The sequence below is a fragment of the Myxine glutinosa genome, chromosome 1, assembly GCF_964187855.1.
Source record: "Myxine glutinosa chromosome 1, kmMyxGlut1.1, whole genome shotgun sequence".
NCBI classification, from domain to species: domain Eukaryota; kingdom Metazoa; phylum Chordata; class Myxini; order Myxiniformes; family Myxinidae; genus Myxine; species Myxine glutinosa.
Window position 1 is genome coordinate 115,109,763 of NC_136261.1, and position 26,538 is coordinate 115,136,300.

Sequence of the window (26,538 nt, forward strand, 5' to 3'; positions counted from 1 at the left end):
ACTATTTGTAGCTGTGATGGAGGTGCTGGCTCGGAACGAAAAGGAGGGTTTACCGTGGGAGTTGTTGTATGCAGATGATCTGGTGTTGATTGCAGAAAGTATGAATGGACTGAAGGAGAAGATGAACAAGTGGAAGGAATGTATGGAGACAAAAGGTCTGAAGGTGAATATCGGAAAAACGAAGGTGATGGCAAGTGGTAAAGCATGTGATGAGGTGGAAAGAACTGGGAAGTGGCCATGTGCTGTGTGCAGGAAGGGTGTCGGAGTGAATTCCATTCAATGTACAATGTGCGCTGAGTGGGTTCATCAAAAATGTAGTGGTTTCAGAGGGTCATTAACCAGTGTGGCAGCTACATTCAAGTATAAAGTGTGCACAGAGGGAGCTGCAGATGGAGGAAATGTTGAGTTGGATCTTGGAGACGGCGTGAAGCTGGAAGGTGTGAACATTTTGTTACCTAGGAGACATGCTGAATGGAGAAGGTGGATCAGACTCGGCAGCGGTTGCTAGAGTGAGATGTGCATGGAAGAAGTTTCGGGAACTGAGTGGTGTGCTGACGAGGAGGGGAGTGTTGTTGAAGCTGAAGGGAAAGGTATATGCTGCATGTGTGAGAAGTGAATGATTTATGGGAGCGAGACATGGGTAATGAATGTAGAGCAGCAACGAAGGCTGGAAAGGGTGGAAATGCGAATGGTTTGGTGGATGTGTGGAGTATCGTTGAGAGAGAGGAAGACAAATGATGAATTGCGAAAGATGATGGGAATAGAGCCTGTGATGGATGCTGTGAAGAGAAACAGGTTGAGATGGTTTGGTCATGTGTTGAGGAAGGATGACAGTGACTGGTTGAGAAGAGTGATGGAAATGAATGTAGAAGGAAGTAGAGGACAAGGAAGACCGAGAAAGACTTGGCTGAAGATGGTCGAAGAAGAAATGCGGGCAAGGGGGTTAACAAGGGGAGATGCAGAAAATAGGGCAAAATGGAGAAGATTGTCATGGGGACCGCAAGGCTAACCCCCGCTCTTGCAGGGAAAATGGCCTTAAAATGCCTGTTGTTGTTGTTGTTGTTGTATTTACATTTTGTAGTCCATTGTATAATTTAAATAAAGATAAATGCAAATTTTGCATGTGGAAAAAGTAAGTACACCCTTGGCTCTAATAGGTGGTATTGCCCCCTTTGGCAGAAACAACCTCAAGTAGGCATTTCTTTTAACTGTCTACCAGTCTCTGACATCGACTGGGAGAAATTTTTGCCCTCTCCTCCATGCAGAATTCTTTCAGCTGTGCGATGTTTGAGGGGTTTCTTGCATGCACAGCTCGTTTCAATTCCCCCCACAACATTTCCATGGGATTTAGATCCGGGCTTTGACTTGGCCATTCCAGAACCCTCCATTTCTTTCTTTTCAGCCATTCCTTGGTGGATTTACTGGTATATTTAAGGTCATTGTCATGTTGCAAGGTCCACCTTGTGTTGAATTTCAACTTTCCGACAGATGGCCTCACATTATCCTCAAGCACCCTCTGGTACAATGAAGAATTCATCGTGGATTCTATGATGGTGAGTAGCCCAGGCCCTGATGCAGCAAAACTGCCCCAAACCATAATATTTCCACCACCATGCTTTACAGTTGGTATCAGGTTCTTGTGGTCAAATGCTGTCTTTGGTTTTCGCCAAACATGTCTTCTGGTACTGTGGCCAAATAGCTCTACCTTTGGCTCATCTGTCCAGAGCACATTGTTCCAGAAGTTCCAGAAGTTCCAGAAGTTCCAGAAGAAGAAGTCTTTGCCTAGATGTTCATTAGCAAACTTTAGTCTTGCCCTGATATTCTTTCTGGACAGCAAAGGTTTCCTCCTGGCACACCCCCCATGTAGATCAAATTTGTGCAGCCTCTTTCTAATGGTAGACTCGTGCACTTTGACATCAACAGTGGCAAGAGCTCCCTGTAGGTCCCGTGATGACATTCTGGGGTTCTTAGAGACTTCTTTCAGCATCTTGCGGTCTGCTCTCGGGCTGAACTTGCTGGGGCGGCCTGGCCTGAACAAGTTGGCAGTTGTTTGGAATCTTCTCCACTTGTAGATGATCTTCCGGACAGTCGAATGATTGATTTCAAATTGTTTGGAGATCTTTTTAAATCCCTTCCCAGACTTGTAGGCATCTATAACCTTCTTTCTGAAGGGCTCAGAAAGCTCTTTTGATCTGGGCATGGTGATGCCGCACACTTCAACAACAAAGAGCAAACCAAACTAAAAGTCTGAGGTTTAAATAAGACAGGTTCCTCCAAGATTCTCTCTAACGATGTTCTAATCATTTGCACCTGAGCTGGTGCACCTGATTCTAATTTTAGGTATTTGAAGTAGTGATAAATGTAGGGGTGTACTTACTTTTTTCATATGCAAAATTTGCATTTATGTTTATTTAAATAATACAATGAACAACAGAATGTAAATGTTTCATGATATTTGTTATATTATGTCACCTTTATCTATCAATATTGTTGAAATGAAGATCAAATAGCTGTATGTTGAAATATGTTGAAAAAGTCAAAACTTTACATGGGGTGTACTTACTTTTTCACATGACTGTATATAGTGTTGCGGTTTTGAGTTTTGGTATAATCAAGGTTAAATTTCCCCCTCATAGTTAGTCACACGAACAACACGTACCCTCGCGATAGTTTAGTTATTTCATAGTATGTGTGAGAATAGTCCTTTTCCTGTGTTAGTTTTGCGTTGAGTAGAATAATGAAAGTTAGGTCCTTCTCATACTTCCATTGCCTTATCCCGCCTCCATTGCCTTATGCCTCTTACGCCTCTTTGTGCTGCCTTTTGCTTTTTGGCGCGAATTAACACGAGGCCGGCCTGGAGGGTCGGGTCGGGACCGAATGAGGGCGGCGAAGAAGCTGACAGTAAGCGCGAGCCGCCAATCAGGGCTCACAGGGTGTAGCTGCAGCATTGCGTCACAGGGCGTGGTTGGAACGTTCGAGAAGGCTCAGGGCGTGTCGATATAACCGTTGCGAAAAGCCACCTGGAGCAGTCAGGCGTCGAGCAGTTGGCGGTGAGTTGGCAGAGGACTGAGTCGAGGACTGAGTTGGCATTCGGAGAGAAAGAGAAGAGGAGTTGAAGGAGCGCGGTCAGCAGTAGAGTTTGAGAGATACGAGATCAGAGAAAGACGCGCATGAACAAAGATACGCGCTCGTATGAAAGTGACGCTCGGTTGAGCTTGAAGCCGAGCCGCTATAGTGCATTGGGTTACGCGAGTGATAGCGCGCTTGTTGCTAAACGTGCTGTGAAACCGCCAGCCGCGCCGAGGGACGCGTACATTCCTTCCCGCCTTCCTGCCTCATCATCTGCATTTGTCCGAGAGACGCGCTACGAGGATCCTTCCACCGCCTGCTCGCCATCATCGCGAGACGTGCTGTGACCGAGGAGAGCCGGACGGGGCTGTTCCTGGACGACTAAGTCGGCGCGTTTGGCCTGAACATCATCCTGCCTGCAATTTCCCTGTGTGAGTGCGAACGGGCCCGTGTCTAGGCTTTTAAGAATAGGACTGCTTAAGTTCTGCTCTGTGTCTCTGCTTCTACCGATCATTGTACATAATATTGGGAATAATAATTAAACCTGTGTTCTTCCTTCCATTCGATTGTTCCTGTGTTTTCCATCATTGACTAAGCGTGGTACGAATAGAACCGCTCTAATCGGGGTCCAATATCAACGGTGACTGCACGGACCACGTGTTACGCAATCCGCTCGGTGTACTCAAATTACACGTGGCTCGTGCGAGGCCTGGTTCCCCGCTTCCGTGGCGGCGCAGGTATTTAGGTACGAGCGAGACTTGGTCCCGAAACCCTACTTTGCGTTTGCCCGGAAGAGGCGTTTCAAGTCTCTCGGTTACGCCAGGCCCAGAAAGAACAAGGGGCTTAATCCCCCCTTGGTAAGGGTAAGAAGGGCGACGGAAAACCGTAACAATATATTGTTACGGACACGGCTAGGATGTTGTTTGCCGAGCGGATGGCCGCCGCGCCCGAACAGTTACCCCGACTAACCCGATTCCTGAACGTTGGCCAAAATCGCGCCACAGATATTCAATAGGGAAAAGACAAAGGCGACACGGATGTGAAGAAGAACAAGAAGAAGACAAAAAGGTTTTGTCTTACGAATATAATTTATTACTATGTACAGGATTGAAAGAAACCAAGGAAGAAGGAAAGATAAGAAAATAATTTACAGAAGAAATCAGAGACACAGTGAAAATCGCTAGCTTATCTATGCAGTCTTACTTAACCCAGGACAGAACAAACAAAACGGACTCACATGGGGAATTGCAGAGTGGATTGGCTGGAAGGAGGTGGGTGGCTGGAGGGGGAGGAAGGCACGGAGCTGGCTGGAGCTTGATCCCGCACGGGACGTCGGGCTTGTCCTCGACGGCCGCCGATGCCACCGATCCTGTCGTGTGCGCGGGGTAACGGGTCGGAGCTGCTTGGTGGAGCCAACGCCGCTGGTGGGGGGTCTGGCATGACGGGTTCTCTCTCCCTCTCTCACAAACTCCAGGACTCTTTCTCTCTTTGCTTCGCTTCGCCCCTTCTCTCCTCTCTCTTTCTTAGTCCAACCCAGTCCAACAACTTCCTCTCTTGCTTGGTCCAACTCTTAGTCCCACTCAGTCCAACTCTTAGTCCAACAACAACTTCCAGGCTTTCGCGCGCGCTCTATATAGCGCCTCAGGCGATCAAGCCGCTGGTGTCCAGGACACGCCCATCGGTGGGCTCGCCTCGGCCCTGATTGGTCGGCACGGCCCTCTGGCTCCGCCCTTGATGACGATGGGTGGGCACGCCCAGGAGTCGGCAGCTCCTCCCCCTTCTTCTCCAAGCCGACCTCGTGGCGAATGGAGTCGCGGAGGGAACAGTTGGCAATTGTTGGAAGGGGAATGTGAATGAAAGGGGATCTACTCTTATTTCACTTGGTGCAATGGAGTATTTAAATTAATGGGAGACACAGCCTTACACTAATACACATAATAAGGATATAACTATTGAACAGGGATATATGGTGTCCTTCGTGTATGCTTTATGGAATTAACTACGGGAACGCCCTTTGACCTTTATACACAGACTGGAGGCAGGAGGGTCCAGAATAAAGCAATAAAAAAACAAAAAAAACACAATCCTCATATCCACAACAATATATATATATACAGTCATGTGAAAAAGTAAGTACACCCCATGTAAAGTTTTGACCTTTTCAACATATTTCAACATACAGCTATTTGATCTTCATTTCAACAATATTGATAGATAAAGGTGATATAATATAACAAATATCATGAAACATTTACATTTTGTGGTCCATTGTATAATTTAAATAAACATAAATGCAAATTTCGCATGTAGAAAAAGTAAGTACACCCCTACATTTATCACTACTTCAAACACCTAAAATTAGAATCAGGTGCACCAGCTCAGGTGCAAATGATTAGAACATCGTTAGAGAGGATCTTGGAGGAACCTGTCTTATTTAAACCTCAGACATTTAGTTTGGTTTGCTCTTTGGTGTTGAAGTGTGCGGCATCACCATGCCCAGATCAAAAGAGCTTTCTGAGCCCTTCAGAAAGAAGGTTATAGATGCCTACGAGTCTGGGAAGGGATTTAAAAAGATCTCCAAACAATTTGAAATCAATCATTCGACTGTCCGGAAGATCATCTACAAGTGGAGAAGATTCCAAACAACTGCCAACTTGTTCAGGCCAGGCCGCCCCAGCAAGTTCAGCCCGAGAGCAGACCGCAAGATGCTGAAAGAAGTCTCTAAGAACCTCAGAATGTCATCACGGGACCAACAGGTAGCTCTTGCCACTGTTGATGTCAAAGGGCACGAGTCTACCATGAGAAAGAGGCTGCACAAATTTGATCTACATGGGAGGTGTGCCAGGAGGAAACCTTTGCTGTCCAGAAAGAACATCAGGGCAAGTCTAAAGATTGCCAATGAACACCTCGGCAAAGACCAGCACTTTTGGAACAATGTGCTCTGGACAGATGAGTCAAAGGTCGAGCTATTTGGCCACAGTACCAGAAGACATGTTTGGCGAAAACGAAAGACAGCATTTGACCACAAGAACCTGATACCAACTGTAAAGCATGGTGGTGGAAATATTATGGTTTAGGGCAGCTTTGCTGCATCAGGGCCTGGGCAGCTCAACATCATAGAATCCACTATTAATTCTTCATTGTACCAGAGGGTGCTTGAGGATAATGTGAGGCCATCTGTCAGAAAGTTGAAGCTCAACCGAAGGTGGACCTTGCAACATGACAATGACCCTAAACATACCAGTAAATCCACCAAGGAATGGCTGAAAAGAAAGAAATGGAGGGTCTGGAATGGCCAAGTCAAAGCCTGGATCTAAATCCCATCGAGATGTTGTGGGGGGATTTGAAACGAGCTGTGCATGCAAGAAACCCCTCAAACATCGCACAGCTGAAAGAATTCTGCATGGAGGAGTGGGCAAAAATTTCTCCCAGTCGATGTCAGAGACTGGTAGACAGTTATAAGAAACACCTACTTGAGGTTGTTTCTGCCAAAGGGGACAATACCACATATGAGAGCCAAGGGTGTACTTACTTTTTCCACATGTGAAATTTGCATTTAAATTTATTTAAATTATACAATGGACCACAAAATGTAAATGTTTCATGATATTTGTTATATTATATCACCTTTATCTATCAATATTGTTGAAACTAGGGCATGCCCGTACTATATATATATCTAAAATTATATCCCCCCCTCTATTTACATGAAATGGTTTGGTCCAAAGCGAACGGCTTGCGAGTGGTGACAATCCCCCCCCTCTATTTACATGAAATGGTTTGGTCCAAAGCGAACGGCTTCCGGAGTTTGGTAAAGAAATCGCCATCGCGTGCACAAACGCGCAGGAAAGCGAATGAATCGCAAATTCGTTTTTATTAGTTTTAAAACATAGTTTAACGCCAACATAGTTTGCAAACGTGAAATAAATGAATACGCTCTCAAATGTGCCATCCGAGGCAGAGTGTGTCCGCCACGTTCGGCACACGCGATAGTTCGCTGCTCTCTGATTGGTTGAATCGTTTTTTGGACATAGCTCGGTAAGTAATTGTCCGATTAATATGAAACCTTGAAAAGGCACATCCTCGGGTCCCCAGCAATATACCTGGCAAGTTAAAAGTATATCGGACCCGTGGTTGTCGAGAAACAGCGGTCACAGACAAACAGACGTACAGACGTACAGACGTACAAACGTACAAACGTACAGAGATTACTGGAATTATAGATAGATGAAGATCAAATAGCTGTATGTTGAAAATGTCAAAACTTTACATGGGGTGTACTTACTTTTTCATGTGACTGTATGTATATATATATATATACTGAACAAAATTATAAACGCAGCATCCGACATTTTGAAATAATTTATGAACGCTATCTACCGTCGGCCCGGAAGAGTAGGAAACGGGATTCGTCCGTGAAGAGGACTCTTCTCCAGCGTGCCAAGGGCCATCGAAAATGTGCTTTCACCCACTGTAGTCGGTTCCGACGGCGAACATCTGTCAGGTCAAGACCCTGGTGAGGACGACGGGCGTGGAGATTGATTTCTCTGAGACGATTTCGTACGGTCTGTCCTGTGATTCGTCGGTTATTCAGACCACCCGTCTCTTGTGCTGTCTGTGTCGCTGGTCGCAGACGATCATGCAGGTGGAGGAGCCGGATGTACCGATCCTGAGCTGGTGTGGTAACACGTGGTCTGCGGGAAAGTGGTTGATTGGCTGTCGCGCCAAACTGTCTGAAATGGCGCCGCAAGTAGTTGATGGTGGAGAAATGCACATTGCACTGTGCAGCAACAGCTCTGACGGACATCCCATCATTCAGCATGCCAATGGCGCGCTCCCTCATGAATTGTGGCATCTGTGGCATTGTGACGTCTGACAAATCTTGTCATTTTTGGGTGGCCTTTTATTGTCCCCAGTACAAGGAGTGTCTGAGCAATGCTCACGCTCTTTGAAAAGCGACAGTACATGCCACACCCGTCTGGTGGGAGCAATATCTCATAACGGGATTGCCACAACATTGAAAACGTTTGAACACCCTTATGCACTCAAATTCAAGACTCATCAACCTTTTGTACATACCGAAAAATATAAGTGATATTTTACTGTAACGTTCATAAATTATTTCAAAATGTCGGATGTTGCGTTTATAATTTTGTTCAGTATATATATATATATATATATATATATACATATATATATATATATATATATATATATATATATATATATATATATATATATATATATACAGTATATATATAAATACATACTAGCAGAAGTACCCGGCATTGCCGGGCGGGGGAGTGGAGGGGGAGGGGAGGGGAACGGGGGGGGGGGGGGCGAGCCCCTTGGCAAAGCGAGCGATTTTTTTTTTCATAGCGTCATAGCGTTTCATAGCGTCATAGCGATTTTTTTTTCATAGCGTTCATAGCATCATATCGTTCATAGCGTCATAGCGTTTCATAGCGTCATAGCGATTTTTTTTTTCATAGCGTTCATAGCGTCATAGCGTCATATCGTTCATAGCGTCATAGCATTCATAGCGTCATAGCGTCATCACGTGATCGCTCTAAGGGAATCAGCGCCCACCTGCTCTGATTCCGTTGATTCCGTGCGCTGAAATGCGCTGAGGTAAATATGAATAACAAATATGGATCGTCAAATATTTTGAGTTCGGCCATGTTCGTCCCACGCTCAATGGCCATGTCTATGTCAAATATCAAGCACGTAAGCCTCTCCGTTTAGGAGTCTATCGGTAACATTACACACACACACACACACACACACACACACACACACACACACACACACACACACAAACTGTGTTATATATATATATATATATATATATATATATATATATATATATATATATATATATATATATCTATACAGACTTGGCATTTAATATGGAATTTTTTTTTTTTCTTGACTTGGGTTCACTTTCTTAACTCAGTATATCAATCTGGTGAGTTTCTTTTACACTTTGGTGATTTATTTGTTAAAAGAACCATGTCACTGATTGTCTGTCGCAGCAAGAAGTCAACAACAGGATTATATCACAGGTGGCATGGCAAAATGTATGGACAGGTGCATTTGATGATTGGCTTCACAGTCGGGTATACAAGGGTTGTTGCGTTCTGTATTAGTGGAAAACAACTGCTGCACATCTCCAAAAGTTATTGCCGCTTCCTCTGGAGATGGTCAGTCAACTCGACAATGCTGTTTGTCATGGAGTGGTGGCTTTACGAAATTACGGCATGAAACAGCGTGCTATTGCTCGGCAGTATGGCATCACTCAAGGTCAGGTGTCAAAGATCCTGAAACGAAATGCTCAGAGGGGTGTCCCTACTCCAATACCGAGGCCAGGACGTCCCCACAGAACCACAAGGAGGGATGATCGCCAGCTGCACCGGTTAGTCCGCAATGGCCGTACCAAGTCAGCTAATCGGCTTAGGGCTGAGTGGCAGCAACTGACAAATGTGCCTGTATCCAGAAGGCTAGTCAACCAACGACTGGTTCAAGCAGGCTATCGTGCCAGGCATCCCCTGAGAAAGCCACGCCTGACCAGACAACACCACCAGCGCCGATTGCAGTGGGCCAGAGAGCACCGTCAATGGTTGCCAGGACACTGGAATCACATGACCTTCAGTGATGAGTCTAGATTTCTGGTCTATCGTCAAGATGGCCGCGTCCGAGTGCGCAGACAAGTGCATGAAGCCTACAACAAAGATTGTATAGTGCCAAGAGTCCAAGCTGGAGGTGGTGGGGTGACCGTTTGGGCTGCTTTTCATGCAGGGGGCAAAACTGACCTGGTTGTTCTGAATGGAAACCTGAACCAGTTCAAGTACAAGGTCATTCTGGAAGAAACATTGCTTCCATTTGCTCGTGCAGCCTTTCGAGGAAACTTTGTCTTCCAAGATGACAATGCACGGCCTCATCGTGCTCGCATGATCCAACACTTTCTTGCTGACCGTGGTGTAGAGCATATGGAGTGGCCCGCCATGTCCCCGGATATGAATCCGATAGAGAACTTGTGGGCAGAATTAACGCGTCAAATCGACCACTTGGACCAGCAGCCGACCTCTGTGCGTGAATTGCAGCAGGCTATTGTCACTGCATGGCAAGCGATTCCTGTCCAAACCTTGGCAAATCTCGTGAACAGCATGCCTCAACGTGTACGTGCTCTCCTGAATGCTCGTGGGGGTTACACGAAGTACTGAACTGTACTTTTACTGTCCGTAATTCCAGTCATAATTTTACTTTTGTTTTTGTTTAAAAAAAATTTGGCTAATGTGCAAAATAAAGAGATTCTTCTGGAAAACGTACAGAAGTTTAACACAGCACTGTCCATGAATTGAGTTTGGTATCAGTTTACATCACTTTCAAGGATCAATTTATTTGCTTCGAAATGTCAAATGTGGTTTTTGTTTCTTTTAAAGGTCACATTAACAAAATCTAGAATAATTTCAACATAATTCCAATGAACTTTTGGTTCTAAGACATCTTGAAAAGTAAGTTCACATCCACAAAAAAAAAATTCCATATTAAATGCCAAGTATATATATATATATACAGTGGAACCTTGACTTACGAGTTTAATTCGTTCTGTGACCGAGCTCGTAACTCAATTTGCTCGTTTCTCAAATCAAATTTCCCCATTAAAATGCATTGAAATGCTATTAATCCGTTCCAGCCCACCAAAAACCACACCAATTTTTTTTTAAATATGCAGTATATATAAAAATATCTCGCGCTTTATATTTCACCTGTATGCAGCATACAAGTTGGCAGGATGGCCTGGACTGGAGGTACGCACACTTGACTCTAAACTGTCCAGCCTGGGTTTGAATCCCGACCCAGCTATAACCTGTCATGGGTGAATCACAGGCAGGGTGATTCATCAATGTGTGTACCGCTAAACTGGGCGCCCCGTTTGCGTCCCATTAGTTGTTGGATGTTAAGGATCTCACCGTGTCTTCCACAAAGAGAAGGCGAGCTATCGCCGGCACTCTGAACAAGTTGTGGCCTGGCATGCTCTTCTCCTCTGCCGTTATATACGTCCTCTTCGGCATCTTTTTCCAGAAGAGCCCTGTCTCGTCACAGTTGAAGATTTGCTGGGGGATGTATCGTTCGGCTTCTATCAGTTCGGCAAAAGTTATAATAAAATCTTCAGCTGCCTTCACATCCGCCTCACCAAGTCGACAACACGCACACCTCGCTCATGTTTTTCGACGATTGCGTGTTTTATATCCAAGCACATCATCCTCTTCTTCAAAATAACCTTCAAAATAACGCTCCAAAATAACCAACATGCGAAAACAAAAACAAAACAGCAGCGGTATACGGCAGATATGCTTGCACGGCAAGATAACCACGTGACCGGAACCCACCTGGTGGCGGGTGGCGTAAACTCAAAATAACCAGCATGCGAAAACAAAAATGCAGCGATATACGGCAGAGATACTGTACTTGCACGGCAAGATAACCACGTGACCGGAACCCACCTGGTGGCGGGTGGCGTAAACTCAAAATAACCAGCATGCGAAAACAAAAATGCAGCGATATACGGCAGAGATACTGTACTTGCACGGCAAGATAACCACGTGACCGGAACCCACCTGGTGGCGGGTGGCGAAAGCTCGTAACTCAAATCTCGGCTCGCATCTCAAAGCAATAAACCGCCCGAGCGACGGCTCGTATCTCGAAAAACTCGTAAGTTGGTGCACTCGTAAGTCAAAGTTCCACTGTATATATATATATATATATATATATATATATATATATATATTCTTGGGTAAAATGCCAGGGGCATAGAAAAGGCCCCTTTATATAAGGGTATGTGGCAAAGTAGAGAAAACAACGGACCTTCCATAGCTTATAGAAAAGAAGGAAAATTCAAAAAATCTCGTGTGCATGCTCTACTACCCTTGTGTTCTTAGGAGGAACCAAGTAATGCTCTAGAAAAGTTCATATAAAGGGGTGCCAATTTGATTCATACACCTGCATGAACAAGTAAATGTATTTTATTTGCCAGATGTCGGGCACCCCTTAAAATGAACTTTTCTGGAGAATTACTGGATGGATCAAGCAACAACAGAGGTTTCAGGTTTATGAGAACTGGGTCAGCAGGATTGTGGCTGTTAACCTTTTGAGTACGGGATTTTCTTTTGATAAAAATACCCCCGGTACAGGATTAATTTGGCATTACGGGAATGCAACCACATCCTGACGATCTATTTATAGGTATAGTCGATGACGTGTAGTAACGTCATCCGTACACAAAACTTTTTTTGCGGGTTGCGGCACTGGACGTCATCCGTACTCAAAGGGTTAAGAGGGTGGATAGGAGGATGGATAAACTGAGGAAGGAGATGGAGGATTAGTGAAAAAGTGGGCTCGGCACTTGGTACGGATGGAGGAAGATCAGCCATCAATGAGAGCAGGTACGGAGAGAGAGGAGGAGAAGGGATAGACCACAGTTAAGAAAGGAAGACTGTGTGTGAACATGGATGTCAGAAAGGTGGAGAGAGATTGCTGATGATGGAGGGCAATGGAGGAGTATTGTCAATAAAGCGGATCCTCACACAGCCAATAAGCAGAGCCTTGCGACTTGTCATCAGCCATGCCAAACATAGTTCACGGTGGATTGGGCATTTATTGATGTGAATAATGAAAATGTTTTTGTTGAAATAAAAGGTTTCTTGACCCTTCACAGTCCGAGTCCTTGGAGATTAATTTGGGACCATTTTCAACTTTGTGAGACCAGTAATTTGGGACGAGATGCCAAAGTGACAGACAGACTTTGTATCTCATTAAGTAGATATACGTATATCCGAAATACATCATGTTATTGTGAGATAATAATTATGCCCCATGTCTATTTTGAAAGCACTGTACCTTTCACGCATTGTGCACATCTGTGCATGCTTTGTGGTCACCTGCATTAAGACTAATCATTGTGGTCCATTTGGTAGGACTGCAGCTTTTCTCGGAACGCTCCCTTTTGTAGGCCATGGTATACAAGTGAAATGACTCATTTATCTGTTTCGGTGCTTCTCCATTCGTGACACCTGGGATAGCAGAAGGTAGTCTTATATCGTGTAAGTCTATGATGTAAATTCTCATGAAGTCTCACTTTAATCGGTCATAATATCAAATCTAAATATATTGCAATAATTTGTCTACTTCCATTTCACTTTGGAGCATGCAATACATTCATACTTGCATTGATTCCTGCACATTGATTTTATTAATAACTACCTGGAAACTAGGATTGTCATACCATGAATTGAGAAACGTGAAACAGGTTGAGATGGTTTGGTCATGTGTTGAGGAAGGAGGAAAGTGACTGGTTGAGAAGAGTGATGGAAATGAATGTAGAAGGAAGTAGAGGACGGGGAAGACAGAGAAAGACTTGGCTAAATATAGTCGAAGAAGAAATGCGGGCAAGGGGGTTAACAAGGGGAGATGCAGAAAATAGGGCAAAATGGAGAACATTGTCATGGGGACCGCAAGGCTAACCCCCGCTTTAGCAGTGAAAATGGCCTTAAAATGCAGGTTGTTGTGTTGTTGTATAGCATGAATTGACTTTATGCTGAGTTATCTTGTATCAGCATCAAGTGCTGTCAGCATTCTTTCTTGATGTCATGCTGTTTCTTTTTCTTCATCTCCCACCTCCGTTCCCCCATTTTCTATAGCAAGCGCCAGATCATGTCAACGTTTCTTCCGAAGAACTGTACACGTATTCTCCTCTTGGTTTTAAACTCAAAGCCCCTGCGGACTCACAGTCAAGTCTTGTCACCATGTGAGAACTGGGGAACAAAATTGGAAGGGATGCAATGCTGCCATATCTTGTTGCCTTCTCCATAGTTGAAACAGATAAGGTCAATGTAATTTGCCGTATTCTATTCTTTATGACATCTTTCAGGAAACGTTGATTTGATAAATTGGCAAAATTGGAGCGGAGGTTCAGAAAATATGTTATGCACTGACATTGCTGTAAATTTAAACACTGTTTTGATGATTCATTTCTGCAGCAATGCACATGTTGCTTCTCAACCAAGACATCTCGATAGCTGCTCAGCTGAATAGCCTTTAATGATTGAACTGAAATTCCATTTGGAGCAATTTAAGTACAGGGACGTCAAATCTCAACAGAAACGCAGAAAATCACGTTTTTTTGAAAATCCCATTCTTCATAAATTCCACAATTTCAGTATTAACGCTAAATATGAAAGATGATTTGATAAACCAGAGATATTTTAAACAATAAATATGAAAGATAAACAAGGTGATTTGTGAAACTTTCAACTTGTGAAAGGTAATCATGGCCCGTGTTAGTCTTTGATGAAGGTAGTGGCTGAAATGTTTGACTTTTTTGAGCCTTCGCCCCTTCTATGATAAATAAACAAACAAAGTTATCCAATTTTGCGAGTTTTGCGATGGTAGTTTGTATATAACTGGTCTTTGACTTTGAAACATCTAGCTACTTATTTACATTGTGGTTTCCAAAGCTACTTACTTGGCCATCCAGCTACTTACTTGGCCCTGTTCATGTGACTCGTGGTTGTCCCTCAAGGCCCTCTCCCCATTGGTATTTTTGTAAATATAAGATTGTTCTTCACGGTTCTGTTTAAATATGTTTAAACTTTCCCCTGCAGTGTTTTATTCAGTGGTATATTACAACACGCTGTTTTTCTTCCTATTTAAAAGGCTCCTTTCAATTTCCTCTTCAACTCATTCAACTTCAAAAAAAAATTCAATCTCTTATAATTCTTCCTCACTACATGCTCTAAAGTCACATTCATTCCACCCCTCCTCCATCGTTCTTAAACGGATCGCTAACTTGAAAATCACAATGAACCCAATTTGTTATAAATGTTCGTCTTTCATTAATCATCCACTTCCTAACTCCCCCCCTTGCCCCTCCCCTCCAAATGTCCCCCTTGCCCCTCCCCTCCTAAACTCCCCCCTTGCCCCTCCCCTCCTAAACTCCCCCCTCACCCCTCCCCTTCAAAACTCCCCCCCAACCCCTCCCCTTCAAATCTCCCCCCCCTACCATCCCTCTCCAATTCTCCCCCTCCTCCTCAAAGCTGCCTCCTCCCCACTTCGTCTCCCTTCTATCTCATACCTCCACCTCCCCCAACCTTCTACTTTCCTCTGCCCCCCCCCCCCCCTCAAACAACCCCTCACTGTGCCTCATCCCATGACCATCAAACCTTTCATCCTCCTCATCCTTCCCTTTCTTGTAACTCTTCTGTAATCTCTGACACACTATCAACTGTTCTCCCTACCTCCCCCTCTCATCCTTCATCTGACCCTACCCCCCCCCCCCTCCCCTGCACCCGATGCTCCCCCTCTCTCCTCATTAACGGTATGGACCTCAAACATCCGGGGCCTTCGCTCAAACCTAATTGATCTCTCCATACATGTTGCTTCTGACGTAATCTGCTTAACAGAAACTTTCCTCCTTCAAGATGTCTCTGATTCCTTAATATCTCTTCCTGGTTACTCCCTCCTCCGGTATGATAGACCTGAGCCTCGTCCTGGTGGTGGGGTGGCTATCTTTATCAAAAACTCTCTTCCTCACTGTCCTTGCACTGCCCTCTCTCCACCCCACCCCCAAGAGTACCTCTGGCTACGGCTTCCTCTCCGCTCCCACCTTTTGTTCATATGTGTTCTGTACCGTCCTCCAAACAGTGATGACTCCATTTACATTTCGCCGTCTGACAACATGGACCAACTTCTATCAACACATCCAAACTCTCTCTTCCTCATATGTGGCGACTTCGACTGTCATCATGCCAGCTGGCTGGGTGTGTGTTCCTCTCTCACCAGCCATGGCACCTCAGCAAAGGACTTCTGCGACTCATTGGGACTGACACAATCTGTCAATTTCCCGACCCGGATCTCAGTCAACGGAGCATCTTCTCTTCTAGACTTGGTGATGACAAACTTCCCTGCAAATGTCTGCTGCTCTTCTGCTGCTCCAATCGGTTCTTCTGATCATGTGCTTGTTAAAGTGGACATCACTCTGGCCATTCTCAGAGAGCCTCCTCAGCGCCGACGAGTCTGGCATTTCACTCAGGCTGACTGGCACGGTCTGCAAGTAGCCATCATTCATCTGGACTGGTCTCCCATCTCTACTGCCTCTGACACTCTCCTGCTGTGGTATCCATGGAAATCTGCACTCATGGCTTGCAGACTTCCTCTGGTCGTAGTCAACGTGTGGCCCTGAATGGATTTCTCTCATCTCCCCTTCCTGTTCTGCTGGAGTTCCCCAAGGTAGTGTTCTGGGCCCTGTGCTATTTCTGGTCTTCATCAATGATCTCTGACTCTCTTGAAAATCCTCTCTATCTCTTTGCTGATGACTCCCCTCTCTCCCGCTCCATTCCTCATCCCTCAGATCGGCAGTCTGCAGCCTCCTCACTTTCTGCAGACCTGGACAAAATCACAGACTGGTCAAACAAGTGGAACATGTCTTTCAATCCTGACAAATCTCACACTCTTAACTATGTCTCTCTGAAAAGACCGACTGGAAAACTCTCCCATCTACTTTCTCAACAATCCTCTCCAAGAAGTTCTGTCGCTCAAGCTTTTGGGTCTCACTATCTGCCATGATCTTTCTTGGGAAAACCACATTTCCAAGCTGGCCGCCAAAGCCAGTCACCGACTGGGCATCCTCCATCATGCGAAGTCCTTCCTTGGCACATCTGAGCTCCTCACCACATACAAGGCTTTCATCCGCAGCTCAATGCAATACTGTTCCCCCCCTCTGGGCCGGTGCTCCTGCCTCACACCTAGCTCGGCTTCACGCTGTTGAAACCAAAGCTTTCAGAATCATTGGAATCTCCTGCGATGAAGCTAACTCCGAGGGCCTTTCACTCACTCACTGCAGGCAGGTTGGTGGTCTTTCTGTCTTCTACCGACTCCTCTCCGGCCTTGCTCCCCCAGCTCTCTCTGTGCTCTGTCCCCCAAATACTCCTGCAGGTCGCACAAGATCTGCCAGCAATCCTCTTATGGTTAAACTGCCAAAATCTAGGCTCTCTGCTCACCTTCACTCTTTCATTCCCCTTTTATCCTGCCTCTGGAACAAACTCCCCCACTCCTTTCAATCCCATTCCTCCATCCAGGTCTTTAAAACAGCTGTTCACCACCATCTCTTATCTTCCCCCATCCAAAACCTTGATCTTTTCTACCCCCGTTAATTCACCCCACATACACTTTTTTGAAATTCCAACTTCTTTCCTGGAAGTCTTGGCAGTGTCCATATGTTTTATACCTCTCCCCCCTCCCCCCAAGCCCTCTCCCTCCCACAGTTCTCTCGATGTCCCTGCTCTCAAATGTTGTGTTTGTGTTCTTCCCCCTCTCTCCCCATCTTGTCTACCGCTCCCCTTATTTTGTGTTTTATGTGTCGGTATATCGCAGGATATATCAAAAAGTTATGGATAGATTTGAACGAAACTTGTTAGACCGATTGTGTGTGTGACAAGGAAGAATCGATTCAATTTTGGTGAAGATCCGGATCCTGATCCAGCTCGTATAATTTTTAAAGTGATTCTTCACCATTGAATGATATGGCCAACCAGGCGGAGATCTGCTCTCTACTGAGTGCCGTTATAGTAAATTCATTCTGTTGCTGTTCTAATCCTGTTGGCATTTTGAAGAAATCAACTTTGGTTTTTTACTCCCACCAGGGAGTAATGCATTCGATCGTGTCCGTGTGTGTGTTCGTGTGTTTGTGAACAAGATATCTGGAAAAGTTCTGAACGGATTTGGATGAAAGTTGGTGGGTTGATTGCCCTTGGGATGAGGAAGAATTGATTAGTTTTTGGTGAAGCTCAGGATATTATTCCGGATCCAGGAATTTTTTGAAGGATTTTTTACCATTGGAAGATAGGGCTCAGCAGTGAGCCACCCACGGCGGGAGTATGCGCTCTACTGAGCGGTGTTCTAGTTTCTTCTATTTTTTGTGGGGTTCTAAAACACTTCCCTACACCCACTCAGGAATGGAGTCGGGGATCATTTATTATTACCTTTCACGTAGCTCCAGAGGCTTAGGCCTTAGGCACTATACAGCGATTTTAAAGAAATATCCAAAAAAAAGGTTTTTTGTTTTTTTTCAACTATTTGTTCTTTGTCTTAAACACTCACCAGCACTCACTGATGAACCTCTGAAAGTTTGATGGAGATCCGTTTGGCCATCTCTGAGAATAATGGCGACACACACAGACACACATCTTTCTTATAGTATTGATAATGTACAAATGATACTTGCAGGTTCCAATTTGCACCTTTAAGTATGGCTATTGTATTTGTTGGCGTGGGGTGCTGAAACTTGTACTGTTTCATGGTCATTCTCTGCAGAATCTGCATTTGTTATACACCAACAAAGGAAACAAAGTGACCTGATCATGAGATCAGTGAGCTGACTGCACTTCCTTTTCAGAAAGGCATACATCTCTGAGCGAAATCAGCGTATGATCCTCATGACGTACAATCAGCATATGATTCTCATGATGAGCAAGTTGTCAGTGATGTCCCTGAAGACCTGATGCTTTCACTTATCTTTGAATATGTGCATGGTAAATGGTTTGAATAACTGCTATACCAATTCCAGCAGGAGACCTCTCTTTGGGAAAAGCATCTTCCAGGTGCTGATTTTTCCATTCTTTTTGATAATATCCAACCGCTACCTCTGCCATGGCACTTAATTTTTTTGCAAAAGGCCACAGTGGAATAAGATGCTGATTAATGAAGTGAGGGCCACACTTTCCACACTCTTTTGTAGCCTTCCTCTGCATTTTCTTCTCCACTATTTTGCTCCAGCCTCTGTCTGACACAGGACAAATGCCAGAAAGTCATATTTATGTGGTATTCTGACTGAATGCTGATTTTCATATTATTTCTTTTTAACTGCAAGGGGAACAAATTGTCTTTATCTTCAACCTGATGTTCGCACTGTGCTCACGCACTTCCAGCGAGGATGAGGGCAGCATCAAAATATACGACCTGAAAGAAATAGGCTGAATTTGGAGCATTACTATTTACTGGCTCTTTTATATCCATACAAGCTCAACAATAGTATCAGAGGTATGGATATCGAAGCACGTTTACAGTGCACTAGGTAGCATGGCACAGTGTATTAAACATGGCCTAGGTTCAGGAATATTAGAGTGGAAGTACTCATTACACTAATACCAGGAAGCAGCTGCTAACCTTCAAAAGTGATTCTCAAGAGTCGTACAAAAGATTTTGGAGTCGGATGCACTGAAGGTAGACGAGTCGTAGAAGTTATGGTTGCTCAACAGTACCTAGCCTAAAAAATGTAGCACCAATCTCATTCTTCACTCCAGTTGCAAATCAGCAGTGTGCAACAACAGTGGATCATCTGTCAACAACAACAACAACAACAAAAAAACAACCAATATATTAATAAAGGGCTCGTGACACCGTCTCCCAAGCTTGATGTGATTACAAATGAGAATTTGCATTGAAAATAAATCACAATATCAAAAGAAACACTGAGATATCCTAATTAATATATTGTATAAACTTCCGTTATCTTTATTATCTGTCCTCAGTACCGGACAGTTGTTACATGAGATACCAATTGATGGTGTCGTGCGCACGAGTGTTCTCACTGATAGTCTGTTCGATCAGACTCAAAAACACCCAAATCTTCATTTTTCTGCCAACACATTTTACATTTGTTGATTTTTGGTGTGTTCTCAAAACGCTTATTAAATAGAGTGTAATATTGCATGCACTCTACTTCATAATGCATTTTAAGTTTGGATTCTATGCTGAATAAACTTTGACATCCATCATTATGACATGTGGCACGATTCTCTTGTGACGTCATCTCAATTTGCTTCCCTCAGATGGACGTTAAAGGGGCGTCTGCCAGCATTTGTTGGTGGGCGTTAAAGATCACATGGTGTCCTTCACGAAGAGTAGGCGAGCTATTGCCGGCACCATTAACAAATTGCAAATTCCTGCCCTAACCTGCAGAGAGCATTGCATCAGCGGCACACCTCAGTCCATGATGCTATCCCGCAGCCTCGTGCTGTGTACAAAGAATCTCGATTTGGTTACCTTTACCCAGGCCCATGCTCTAGTTAGATCTTTCAAGACTGAGTGAGATACTTTCTAATTGACATTGGAAAATGCTCGTTAGAGTGTAAACGAAAAAACGTGGCGGGTCTTTATTTATTTATTCATTATTTTGTTTTCTGGTTTATTTTTGAATTGTTCCAGTTGCGCTTCTCTTTCACATTTAGTGGAAATAAATTCCAACTTGTGGCAACTTGTTTTATAAATGTTTGATCAATTGGCATCCAACATTTTCATTCTCAAAACATAATGTATGACTAAGTCACATGGATTGTAAAAAGTCAGTTAATGATATAAAAAAAATTTCTTCTTCTTCTTCTTTCACCAGCTTTGTTATCTGGAACACTATGATGGGGACTTCACTTTTGAGCATCCCATGGGGAACAATGCAGGTTTGCTTCCTTCTATGCCCAGATAATATTTTTGTTATGAGAATGAAAATCGTGCCGCGCAGCTTAGCCACGGAGCTCGTTGCTAACTCAAATGCAATGGGTAGAAAAAGGGGAAAACCCTCACTAATCCCACACAACGCATCTTGAACCAATAAACTCACTACACAAAAGGAAAGGACCATTCTGCACATATACTAAGGAAATAGCTAACTTGGGAAACTGTATGTTGTTTTCATTTATTGGGAGGTTGGAGGGAGGGGTTTGCAGAACTGTCACAATATGTTCAGTAGTAAACGTCCATGAAAAAATTAACAAAAACTTGATTTGAAAAATTAGCGGGAAATATTGTCATCATGGGATGGTATACCGTACATGCTTTTTAAACAATTAATGAAATCTAAGTCGTAAACTGAAAATTCCTGCTACAAAGCATCTTTCAATTTTGTCCAAGAATCTCAACTTCAACACATTCATTGTATTACATGGTGTACGTGTGTGTGCGTGTGTGTGCGTGTGTGTGTGTGCACCTGCAGTCCGGTTTCACCATGGGAATTATTCTGATCGTTGTGGTCGGGTTGATAATGCTGTACAGCGCCTATCGTGTCCTGCAGTCCCCCAAGGACATTGGTGAGTTACCTGTGCTCCCATTCGCTTCATCCTCCTTCTCAATATTCTTTACATATTTGTTGCAAATTTGTATTATTTACTTTACATATTCCTTGTAGTGTCCATCTTGTTTATCCCGTGTACCCCTACCCAACCCTCTCTCTTCCTCAGATCCCCTGCTGGCCTTGGTCCCTACTGTTGTTGTACTGCCCTCTCTCTCCCCCTCTTCTCTCCCGCTCCCTTTATTATATGTTCTATTTGTTAGCTCTTATATGAGCCTCGACTAGTATCCAAAAAGAAAAGAAAAAAATAAGTTGTGCAATATTTCTGCTGAATTTCTTAACGTGGCTGATACAAGTATAATTGTATCGTCAAACAGCAGGAAGCACCCCCGAATACGAGTTCACGGACGTGTGCGAATGGTACTTTGGGCGCCCAGGCCGAGGACTGGTTTTGGCCTTTTCTATGATTGCCATTTGTGGTGCTCTCATCGTTTATTGGGTCCTCATGTCCAACTTTCTCTATAATACAGGAAAGTACATCTTCGGTGAGTGCTTTGAACTTTTGATCTTCTGAGCTCGAGGAATTTTTTTGGGTTTATGATTGCAAGGTTACAGCTGTTTCGATGGTAATGTTTTAATGTTACGAGCTAATGTGGAATGTTTTATTATCAGGAGCATTATAAATGTTCGATGAACATCATACAATCTTCCAAGATAAGAATTTTTATGCCTCCACCGCTGGAGGCATCATGTTTTCTGGTTATCCATGCATGCATGCGTCCTTCCGCAATAACTTGTGAACAACTGAAGGGATTTTTAACAAACTTGGTACAAAGATGTATTATGACGTAAAAATCAACTAATCTGATTTTGGTTCAAAGGGTCAAAGGTCATGTGACCTTTAGCTGAAAGTAGCAGTGTTTCATTACCACGCTAACTTATGAAACACTCAAGGGATTTCAACCCAACCATACTTGACACATTTATGGAATACACAACACACACAACATGCATTTTAAGGCCATTTTCCCTGCTAGAGTGGGGGTTAGCCTTGCGGTCCCCATGACAATCTTCTCCATCTTGCCCTATTTTCTGCATCTCTCCTTGTTAACCCCCTTGCCCGCATTTCTTCTTCCACCATATTTAGCCAAGTCTTTCTCGGTCTTCCCCGTCCTCTACTTCCTTCTACATTCATTTCCATCACTCTTCTCAACCAGTCACTTTCATCCTTCCTCAACACATGACCAAACCATCTCAACCTGTTCCTCTTCACAACATCAATCACAGGCTCTATTCCCATCATTTTTCGCAATTCATCATTTGTCTTCCTCTCTCTCAACCATACTCCACACATCCATCGAATCATTCGCATTTCCACCCTTTCCAACCTTCGTTGCTGCTCTACGTTCATTACCGATGTTTCGCTCCCATAAATCATAACACTTCTCACACATGCAGCATACACCTTTCCCTTCAGCTTCAACGACACTCCCCTCATTATCAGCACGCCACTCAGTTCCCGAAACTTCTTCCATGCACATCTCACTCTAGCAACCGTTACCGAGTCTGATCCACCTTCTCCATTCAGCATGTCTCCGAGGTAGCAAAATGTTTTCACACCTTCCAGCTTCACGCCATCTCCAAGATGCAACTCAACATTTCCTTCATCTGCAGCTCCCTCTGTGCACACCTTACATTTGAATGCAGCTGCCACACTGGTTAATGACCCTCTCAGACCACTACATTTTTGATGAACCCACTCAGCGCACATTGTACATTGAATGGAGTTCACTCCGACACCCTTCCTGCACACAGCACAGGGCCACTTCCCAGTTCTTTCCACCTCACCACATGCTTTACCACTTGCCATCACCTTCGTCTTTCCGATATTCACCTTCAGACCTTTTGTCTCCATACATACCTTCCACTTGTTCATCTTTTCCTTCAGTCCATCCATACTTTCTGCAATCAACACCAGATCATCTGCATACAACAACTCCCACGGTAAACCCTCCTTTACGTTCTGAGCCAGCACCTCAATCACAGCTACAAATAGTAGTGGACTTAGGACCGACCCCTGATGCACTCCCACCTTCACCTCCAACTCACCACTGTTCCCGTCCTTCGTCCTTACAGCTGTGCGTGCTCTTTTGTACATTGCCATCACTACTCTGATCAACCATTCCTCCACTCCTAACTTCCTCATTGCCCATGTCAATACTTTGCGTGGAACCCTATCGAATGCTTTCTCCAGATCAACAAACCCAAGAAACAACTTCTTCCTCTTCTCCATGTACTTCTCCTGCAACTGCCTCACAATAAAAAGCACCTCTGTCGTTCCTCTTCCTGGCATAAATCCAAACTACATTTCGTCGATCTTCACTTTCTTCCTTATCCTCCTCTCCAACACCCTTTCCAATACCTTCATTCCATGCTCCAATAACTTTATCGCTCGGTACGAGCCACACTGTAGCGTAGAGGGTCACCTTTCCCCTTGTATAGAGGGACGAGGGTACTCAGTTCCCAATCCACTGGAATGCGGCCTTCTTTCACCGCCAGATTACAGATCTCTGTCATTCTCTTCACACCCCAACTTCCTGCTGCTTTCAACATATCTCCCACAACTCCCGTCGGCCCTCCCGCTTTTCTACTCTTCATTGCTTTTATCGCTTCCTCAACTTCCTTCTCAGTTATCTTCTCTGCCTGTCCGAAAACTGGAGTACTCTCTATGTTGCCATCCCATTCATTCTCTGTATTCAACAGCATTTCCATATATCTTTTCCATCTTCCCTTAATTCCATCTGGGTCCACAACGATTTGTCCCACTTCATCCTTCAAGCAACTCACCCCCATCACATCACACCTCTCTTTCGCTATCTGCTTTGCAATCCTGAATACTGCTCTCTGACCCTCTTCCGAATCCAAGCGTTCTCCGAACATTTTCCTACATGCCTCCTGCGCCTTTGCTACCTCTTTCTTTGCAGCCTTCTTGGCTGCCTTATAACTTTCATGCTCTGCTGTTTCTGCTCCCGTACCCTTCGCCTTCTGCCACTCCTTGAACTTCTTCCTCTTCTCGTCAATCCTCTTTCCAACTTCATCATCCCACCACCATGTTTCCGAGTGCCTCGGTGGTCCTTTTGTCCATCCACATACCTCACCAACTGCTCCCAACAGACTAGCTTTCATTGACATCCAACCACTTTCAAGCTCAACCACATCATCCTCTACCCTACTCAGCCTCTCTTTTAATGCCTCCATTACTGTCACCTCTTTCAACCTCCACACCTTCATTCTCGGTTGGTACTTCACCCGCCGCGCTCTCCTCGCACCTTTCACCCTTATGTCGCAGACAACCAAGTGGTGCTGTGAAGCAGCCTCCTCCCCCGGGATCACCTTTGTGTCCTGGAGGTGCCCCCTATCTCGCCTACGCACCATCAGGTAGTCAACGGTTGTCGTCGACCCACCTGACGTGTATGTAACAAGATTATTATCCTCTTTCTGGAACTGAGTATTACAAATCAACAAATCAGCTCCATCAGCAAACTCCAAAATCCTTTCACCTTCTCCATTTCTCACACCATATCCGTAACCCCCATGAACTCCCTCAAAACCATCCATACTCCTTCCCACATGTCCATTTAGGTCTCCTCCTACCACAACAACTTCCTCATCTTTCACGTTTTCCATCAGCTTCTCTATCGCACACCAGAACTTGTCCTTCTCTTCATCGCTCCGACCAACCTGCGGAGCATATCCCGAGATGACGTTCACCAAGAGCTTTCCAATCATCATTTTCACCATCATCAACCTGTCACTCACTCTAGTCACACTCACCACACTGTCTACAAACTCCTCAGAAAACAGGACACCAACACCATTCATGCCCTCCAGGCACCCCTGCCACACAAACTTGTATTTCTGTCCCTGCCTACCCTTCACCATTCTCACACCACTTCCCTTCCATCTCGTCTCTTGCACACAACATATGTCCACTCTTCTTCTGACCAATACTTCCACCACTTCTCCTGATCTCCCTGTCATTGTCCCTACATTCCATGTCCCAAACCTCAGAAACCGATCTCCACTTCGGGCTGTACCCTGCCCATATGTCGTTGTAATTGTCATGGTTCTCTTTTTTGACACATTGACATTGTCTTGACACATTTATGGAATGTAATGGAAAAATGAACTGATTCAGTTTTAGATTGATCAGGTAAAAGGCCATGTCCTCTTTCAAAATCATTTTGCAGACCACTACTCCAGTTGGAATTTGATGTTGGCTCTCTTCTAATATTATCTGTCTTTTATTCTCTCTTTAGTCCCTGGTGTTGGGCTAGCGGCTAGGGTGCCAGCTTAGGATCCAAGGATCCTGGGTTCGAATCCCGGTCGATCGCTGAATTAACGCCAGGGGGGTTGACTCAGCCTGTCATCCTTCTGAGGTCGGCAAATTGAGTACCAGCTCACTGGTAATTCCCTGGTTATCGTAAAAAGGCGACAAACAGGGTTGGCGGCAGGGCATCCGGCCGTAAAACATTGCTTCAAAAAGGGGACCAAAAAAAACAACAACAACCACGGTCCCCGAAAAGGCCAACCCCCGCTTTGCGGGGAAAAATGGCCTCTAAACGGTGGTTGGTTTGTTTTTTTTATTCTCTCTTTCTCTCTCTCTCTTCTCTCTCTCTCCTTCTCCCTCTACCACCTACTCTCCTTCTCTCTCCCTCTCTCCACATCTCCCCATCTCCCCATCTCTCCCCCTCTCTCTCTTAAGGGACCTATCATTTGTCATGTGACCTTTAATTGAGATAAAACATAACAGTGGGTTAATATCTAACGTATGCGGAGGCATATCCATTGACACATTCACATCAAATTCTACTTTCTAGTTTCAAAATGCAACTGCACTGTACTTTAATTTGTCACAAAATACATAAATATATTTTTTAACTCCCCCCACTTTTTTTCTTTTTATTTGCATCTTGAACTATTGTGATGAGACGATATGTACTGCACTCTCTACAGAGTGTCGGTGCTGCTGAAGCAGTTTCATGGCAAAGGTGGTTTGCCATTGCCTTCACAGCAGTCATTCAGGGCAAAAATTTGGAATTTGGCCAGGGTACCGGCGATAGTTCACCTACTCTTTGTGAAAGTCAATGTGGGATCTTTAACATCCACCATCTAATGCCGGCAGACAGGACACCCATTTAATGTCCATCCGAGGGCCGGCACATACATTGATGAATTACCCTCTCTGCTGCGAAACACCGGAATGACAGTTCATAGCTGGATCGGGAATCAAACCCAGGCTAGACAGCTTATAGGCGAGCGTGTATACATCTAGGCTATCCTGCCGGCCT

At 44.5% G+C, this 26,538-nt stretch overlaps 1 protein-coding gene across 3 annotated transcripts in view; it reads left to right on the forward strand.

The window, feature by feature from the left end:
* The window catches only part of LOC137427760 (neutral amino acid transporter 9-like), an 83,148-nt gene that overhangs the window by 23,530 nt on the left and 33,080 nt on the right, over positions 1–26,538 (forward strand). For 2 of the 3 annotated variants that reach the window (XM_068117481.2, XM_068117491.2), the window contains exons 4-7: positions 13,770–13,876; positions 20,516–20,579; positions 21,113–21,206; positions 21,565–21,732. In XM_068117481.2, the coding sequence (XP_067973582.2) occupies positions 13,770–13,876; positions 20,516–20,579; positions 21,113–21,206; positions 21,565–21,732 (433 nt within the window). The remainder of the gene's footprint in view (positions 1–13,769; positions 13,877–20,515; positions 20,580–21,112; positions 21,207–21,564; positions 21,733–26,538) is intronic. The other variant, XM_078776342.1, reaches the window with a different exon arrangement.